The sequence below is a fragment of the Brienomyrus brachyistius genome, chromosome 20 (assembly GCF_023856365.1).
Source record: "Brienomyrus brachyistius isolate T26 chromosome 20, BBRACH_0.4, whole genome shotgun sequence".
In the NCBI taxonomy this organism is placed as follows: Eukaryota; Metazoa; Chordata; class Actinopteri; order Osteoglossiformes; family Mormyridae; genus Brienomyrus; species Brienomyrus brachyistius.
The window spans coordinates 14,503,194-14,510,877 of record NC_064552.1 but is presented as its reverse complement, the minus strand read 5'-3'; the positions used below and the strand labels follow the sequence as shown (position 1 = coordinate 14,510,877).

General features: G+C 49.5%; 1 protein-coding gene across 1 annotated transcript; it reads right to left on the bottom strand.

The window, feature by feature from the left end:
- Positions 1 to 4,363: 4,363 nt before the first annotated feature.
- LOC125715733 (interferon regulatory factor 2-binding protein 2-A-like) lies at positions 4,364 to 6,864 on the bottom strand. The gene is made up of 2 exons (XM_048987593.1): positions 5,769 to 6,864; positions 4,364 to 5,479 (listed from the first exon to the last, which is right to left on the bottom strand). The coding sequence occupies exons 1-2, from the start codon at positions 6,562 to 6,564 to the stop codon at positions 4,791 to 4,793; spliced, it is 1,485 nt and encodes a 494-aa protein (XP_048843550.1). The 5' UTR covers positions 6,565 to 6,864; the 3' UTR covers positions 4,364 to 4,790.
- Between the last annotated feature and the right edge of the window lie 820 nt (positions 6,865 to 7,684).

The following is a 7,684-nucleotide window of genomic DNA, read 5'->3' as shown; positions in this document are numbered from 1 at the left end:
GCACGGGATTTTAGTCAGCAGCGGAGAACGATCTGTAGCACCGGTAACGGAGCAGTGGGAGGTCCCCAGCGATGTATGAAGCAATTCATCACTTTCTGTAACCTTGACTCGAGGTCGACCAAATAGTAGTAATGGAGTCTGTCGATCTCAGATCTACCCTCCAGAAGATAAAGGCAACGTACGTCACAGGAGACGACAAACATATGTTATCTCCTCTCGTAGCTTGGCCGAGCTCCTGACTTTCCAATCCTCAGAACCTTATCTCATACTGGCCAGCTTCAATTGGATACTTAAAAACCCTTAATATCAGTCAGACTTTAGCGGGGCACTGGTATAATCATGGGGAACTTGAACCGCACATCAAAGTACGACCAGAACACCACACGGTGCTGAAGAAATCGCTGCATGTCGGTTTGATTTCATTATCAACCTTCCTTCTTAGTTCCCAAGCTCTGTAACTTCCTGCTGTATCTTGGGGGCGGGCACATAAATGGAAACCAGGCTGAGATGAGAAACGTCTCCCCATTTGTGAATTGAAGGGACGCATCCAGAGACCCTCTGTTTACTTTTCCGAAAGGTAACCAGGCAACAGAACCTCACCATGACACGTCCAAAGTTACCGCCGTATGCGAGCACTAAATTTGGCTGGACGTGACCCTTTCCAGATAAAGGCTTCGAGTCAACAGAACTCAGATTCCATTCTTGGAGTTGGATGCTGGTGATTAATGGCAGCAGAAGCCAGTCTGTTTTCTGTCTAATTATAGTGAGTGCAGCTGGTGAATTCCCCCCCCCCCCCTCACTCCACCCACCCTGCTCCCTTCAATGTTGTTCTTTGACTACGGCTGCAAACTCGTGGAATGTGCGAAGCACGCGTGTGGGTGCTTGTGTTTCTGTTTTTTTCTGTAAATCACCCAAGATCGGCATTGTCCAGGACACCCTGAGTGAGCCGGATCAGGCTGCCGATGTGGCAGGCAGGACTCGGGGGCCGCCGCCCTGCCTATTGGGCCGCCTCCGCCGCTGGCCGTCACGCTGCACTGACGTTATATTGGATACATGACCTTTCCGATCCCATTCATGAAGCTCCCTCCTCCAGTCTGGCTCTGGGCAAATAACTGCAAGATCAACAGAAACCAGGGCACGTATATTGCAGAGAGACACGAGATTTAAGCATGAATTCTGCCGCTTGGCCACAAATTTCAAAAATAAGCTACAGGGTAGTAAAATCAGCTACACTTTTCAAGTGTCTCATACAGCTGCTCCCAAGGCTCCGTAACACCCCCTTGACTGAATTTCTGTACCAGCCATGACTGTGCAGGTTTCCCCTGACGACATGCAAACCGGAGCGTGCAACGGGCTTAATAGCTAAACGGCTAGCATGCTAACGTCACGAGGAAATCTGCTTCAAAAGCCTGCATGAGAAACAAATGGACATAAATTGAACCATGTGATGCCTGGTTAACACCTGAACGATCTTCAAGCAGAGAACACGGACTTTCAGGGTGAGGATCTAGCCCAGAGACTCCCAGTCAAGCCTATGGATCCCAAGCACTAGATTATTATTTGGGTTATTACGGTTGGAAATAAAAATTATTCAGTATAACATTACTAAATATCCTACCACAAAGAAAGTATTATGCTCTTATAACATATTAATAAATGTTCATATAAGATCTTAGGGTATGTATGCAGAAACCGGAAGAAAATTATTTTTTATATTAATTTTGTGATGTCACTGAATGGCAATTTGATGGACTCACATATTTAATTATAGAAAGCAGCAAATTATTGGGCACTGGGGTTTGTGTGAGTCATCCAACAAACACTCATTAAGGCAGTGAGTAATGTTTGAAAAGTAATTGAATATTGCATTTAGACCAGAATAATAGTTAAAGGACAGGTATCCGCGTACAAATGCGGAGCACGATCGGCATTCTTTGAATGTTTACGCCTTTTCATCGCGAAGAACATGGTCTAGAAATATGTGACTGCGCACGGGGAACTGTACTGGGGCACCTGGAAGGTCCGCTGAGCAGACACAATGAAAGAGGAGGAGGTCTATGGACCTTTTCCGAATTGTGCTGTGTAATTCGAGTGGGCCTATTAATCTCTAATGGCCGGGATTCTTTCTTGGGGTGTTGAGTTTCAGTGACAGATAAAGAGAAGGGAGCCCACCCGGTTGGAATTTAAAGTGACAGTGACACCACTCTGGCCTGATGTGCTGCTGACTGCTAGAACATACCGCCCCCCCCCCCCCTTCCCCCACACCCCACAGGTGGGATGACAGTCTCTCCATTTAGCCATGCGTCGACGCTTTCGTTTTCCGTACCGACGCTCTCCAGGCCTCGAGGTCGATTCTTGCCGACCTGCTCTCAGCTGCTCGCATTACACTGTGGAGAAGAGAAGCGATGTCCTCTTTGGTTAGGGTTACACGCGGACCCACACGTGACGTGTCACATGCGCGGTGTCATTCGTGCCCACAGACAACCAAACCAGTGACTTTTGTGCCCCTTAAGATAGGAAAGTCTGACAACAGGCTAAGACACTCAGATCCAAGTTAAGTAGGACAATACAAATGTTATCCCTTCAAAACTATTCTTGAAGAGATAGCTTTAGGTCACCTAAGACAGTAAGAGTAGCAAATATATCGTGTAACCAGATATTACATTGTAAGATACAATTAAAAGATGAAAATCATATGCAAAACAGTGTTTCCGTCACATGACCCGAAATGAGTGAACGTCCTTCGGTTTGCATTGCGCCGATTCTCATTTTGAAGTGTTACGTCATCGTGTTTGGCAGGGTGGGCGTTAACCAGGACCTAACATCGCAGGTACAGTCGCTGCATGAAAGCAGCGGATCGCGCAAGCTCTGGTCACCCTGACGAACTGCATGGTCTTGTGGCTTCCATAACCGGCGACATTAATGGGGATTTCACAGATAAGTGACCCCATTTACTTATTTTCATTGAATGACCCCCGTTTCAGAGACCTGATAATTGCCACCTCATAATTATTTAGACCAAAATGGCTACATCTCTCCCTCAGTGAGGATTCATAAACAGGGCCAGAACACATCACATTAAAAAGTAAAAGAAAAATTAGACACAAAATGCAAGACAGAATATTAACACCTCTGCTAATCATTAGCTTTGCCATTCGTTGTGTTGTTCTACTGCAACCAGGAGACTACATATATATTATCTGCCTGTATTATTTAAAAGATGCCCTCCATGAAAGGGGAGGGTGGAAGCTGGACAAGGGACAAAAGACTTAAAATTCCAAAAGTTGCTCAAAGGCTGACCTGTCACACATCACAGGAGGATGGCGAGAGTAAAACGCATCATTATGCAACGACGAACGAACAGGTGATGATGTACGGGCGGCCTCACACTCGCTGCCGGGAGCCTCAATGTGTCCCAAATCCCCCCCCCCCCCCGGTTCCATGTCTCGCTTGCTGGAGACGGTGTGATTCACAGATGCCTGATAAAAACACGGCACTGGGGTCTGCACTGCGTTTTTTTGCGCTGCTGTGGCGTCCGAAGCCGTTAAAAACATACACGGTTTCACTTTCAGCACCGTGTTCCCATTCTCACATGGTAGGTAACCCGCCCCCCACGAAGCCAGACAGCAAAGTCAGACCGCACAGAAATAACCTGCCACGGGACATCTCTGGGTACATTCATGGCACCGTGAAAAGCCGGAACGACCCCCCAGCAGAACGCAGCTCATTCTCATGTTCTCGCCAATGCAGAATTCAGACCCATCACCCTCACGCCACCTCTATTAACGCAGGATGACCAAAAGCGGCACAGAACAGACAGAACGCTTAGTACTGATATGGTTAACAGTGCGTGTTAAGCACATACAGGTTATTTTTGACATAGCTGAAGGGGGTAAGCATGACACATGGTGACATTAATTACAATAACAATATATAAACAAAGGAAAACAAGGGGGGAAAAAAAGTGTATAACTCAAGGGTTAAGAGAGACTCTTAGGAGAGCCAGGGCAATGGGTCATGTCAAGGCATTCAGTTACAGTAACACGACCTCGATAAGGTCTCTACAACGCAAATACCGGCTTATTTTTGGAAGGGCACACTTTAGACAGTGACTGAGGTCTCTCCCCCCACCCCAAAAAAAAAAAAAAAAACGAAAAAGCAAACAGGAAAAACCACAACCTTTGTGCCCATGTTACTGCGAGATGCAACAAAGTGTTTACATCTCGAGGTCATTCCAGCACTGCACTTTCCACCTCGCTGCAAGGGCTTAGTCTCTAGGACCCAATATCTGGACATTAACCACCCCAACCCCCACCCATGCATGCACGCCTGCACGGGCAATAAGCACATCACAGACACTTCGTTATTATTACAAGGTCAGAAATTGTATTTGGCAATTTTTTTAAAACAAGTGCATACAAGTACAGCTAGAAGCATCTGAGATTCGCCAAGTGCCATGTGAGTAACGCATGTTCACATCCTACGTTTAACAGGAACTGCCACCAGACCGGAGGATACATCAAGAATTCGCTTAACATCAACAGAAAGGAGCAGAGGAAGTCCATTATAACAAGTACATACCTTTTTTATCTTCAAAAATATAGAAACACAACGTATTCAAAAATCAAAAATTATACAGCCATGGTTACGAAGTATACACTCCCCTTGTGTCCACTGTACAAGTCCGTTAGTTTTTGTTTGGATGGTATGTGTGTAATTTATACTTATTTACTTATATTTGATTAGTTTTTATTTTTTTTTTTTGTTTGTTTGTCCTTATGAGCATAAAATCAAGGGTCCCTCTCCTTTTTTACTTTGACGTCTCCAGCCAGGATGGTGGCTATCTCGCCCTGCATGAATGCCCAGGGTACATTGGAGCCCACCAAGGGACACTTCTCCCCGCTGGGGCAATACACCTCCCCGCTGGCCCCCTGCTGCTTGATGCTCTCCCTGGAGCAGGGGAAGCAGAACTTGTGCGAGGGCACGGACGGGCACTGGACGAAATGCGTGTCCTCCAGACGTTCGTGGCACAGTGTGCAGCACAGGGGCACACTGCCCGGCACGGACGAGTCGGGAATGCTCTGCTGGTGCACCTGGTCCAAGCCGGGCACATGCGGTGTCCCTGAGACAGGGGCGTCCCTCTGGGCCAGCCTCCTCTGGGACGGTGACGGGGGGCTACCGCTGTTCCTACGGGTGGTCGAGTGCACCTGGTTGGCGTCCTTGGGCGAGCCGTTGCCGCCTGCGTTGTCTGCTGCCAAGATGAGGGCTGCCATGGGGGACTGCCCGTTCTGAGCTGCCTCGGGTGGGGTGGCGCGTGCATGCGGCGAGATGGTGGAGGGCGGCGTGGCGAAGCTGGGAGGGGGCACCGCGGGAGGCGGCAGCCAGGGCTGGCCCTCGCCGTTCACCTTCACCGCAGTGCCCTCCGCCTCAGGCTCCGGCGACGCCTTCCTCTTTACGTTCCTGGGGTGCTTCCCCCTATCTGGGGTTTCACAAGAGGCAAAGCAACACGTGAGCAGGGCTTTCAAAACTAAGCAAGTGAAAATGAAAAGACACGACTGACTTCTAAATGTACCTCCAGCAACCTGGCAGTTACTAACTCGCGGAGAAAAGTATACGGGGAGCGCAGCTAAACTCGCTTGGAAATTGCACAGGTGCAGAAGGCAGCATTTACTTAGCAAGCAGTTTTAATGCAGGTCTGCTGCAAGGCGGCGCAGGGCATGCATTACTGCTCATTGCTGCATATTTCACTGTGCAGAAATGTTAGTTACCTGATTTGGTAGCCGTGGCACTCGTCTCGTACAACATCACCCTCTGCTGCATGGCTGCGTGGTCTTTCTTGAAGCGATTGTCGAAGCTGTGGAGAGCCATTAGGTCCCGCACTGTTTTGCCCTTGTTCATCCAGTCGTCAGCCCTCTTGTGGGAGTCGCCGATCTCCGACAGGCTGTCCGGGCGGTGCTTGTCTTTCATGTCCTCCGGCCTTTTGCCGCCCAGCTCGCCCGGACTCGGCGCCGCCAGTACACCGGGGATCCCCATCTGCGAGGAGCGGCCGTTCAGAGCGTGTACCGGAGGGATATTTCCGTTAACCAGGGACACCAGGTTCGGGGGGACGGTGCTAGTCCTGCGGGGATTGGGGCTCTGTCGGTTCAGCTCGGGGGGGTCGTCTGGTTTAGGAAATCCATTCGGGACGGGAATGCCATTAGCCTGCCTTCCCGGCTGATATTCTGGACCCAGTCTGGGCGGCCGATCCGACGCCAGGGGGTAGCGATCCAAGGGCTGGGGCGGCCGCGATCCCGGGTCCCCGGCCGTATGGTTGATAGACTGAATGTCTTTTCCCGAGAGCTGCGGCTTCCCCGGACCGGGAGACCTCCCCTCCTGGAAGCCGTGAGCCCTCTTCAGCTGGCGAGCCGTCTCGATGACAAACTCAATACGATCCGCTCCCTCGTAGTTGACACATCCTCTGCAGACGGGCTCGGTAAAATCCCAGATCATAGCCCAGGGCATGCGGGGCAAGTCACATAAATAACACGACTGCCTCCTAGAAGCAGCGACCGCCGCAGACGACATCGCCTCTTCTCGCAAAAGTTTGCGCGGAAAAAAAGAGGAAAGAAATCAAGAAAACACACAGTAACTCCTCCAAGCGTGTTCCGAGTGTAAAAGGCGGACGTGGCGCGATATACGCGTATTTGTTTTTGGTTTTCGTCCCTTCCTGACAGATGCAACAACAATGAAGTTACAAACAGAAGTTCATGGCAGTGCGCACTTTACAACCGCGCGTCTCCGTCTATCTGCGCCTTCACCTCTCAGCAAGCTCACAGCGCCCCGTGACGTCATACCGCACGCTACTCCCGCCCGCGCAGCTCCTGCGGCTCGCGCTCCGCTTATTTACTTGATTCTTCGACAACCCGCCCCCCCACCACCTCCTCAGTATTGCGCATGCGCGTTCCCTGCCTCGGCCCATTTCTTTTTTTTAATCAGTTGAACCTGTGCCAGGAATACGACGGTTAGTTCAGACGTGAAGGAGAAACTGAATGTTGCGCGCCTCACAGATAAATATCGGCCCCTGCTACGCTTTGCATTTAACAAGAATTGTTTACATGCAGCGTAAGGGAACCGTTGAGATTTTTGCACGATTTAGACTTGAAGCCGATTTACTAATCAATCTCAATGTATTTTTTACTTTATTCCTCTTAATTTTTAAGTTGGAAACCTTATTTTGCGTAAATATGGGGTTACTTGCTTAAGATTTGGAAAAGAGTATAATTTTCTTACCTGATTTACATTCGGATATTCAACATTTTGAAACCTTTATGGGGAATGACAAATAAAATAACGGATCACATAATTTCCAACGTGTCCCTGAAATATTTTTATGCACAGTAATATAAAAAGCACCGATTAAAACACGGAAAAGGGTACCGATAACACATTTCCAGACTGCAAAGCGTTAATGCCCTTCAAGCGAGCAGACTTTGCTGGCGATGGCGTCACCAGCGCGCTCCGGTTCGCGGCCGTGCTCTGCGCATGCGCGCTGCTCGCCGGCCGTGACTGGCACTCTGGGCTTCGCTCAGCGAATCCACATTCCAGGTTGAATGCCAGCTCTGCGTCACACACGCACTGTGGAGCCTCCGGCCAACCGTGCAAAAACAGCTCATGTTACTCAGGCACATTGACACTCTCCCCCCCC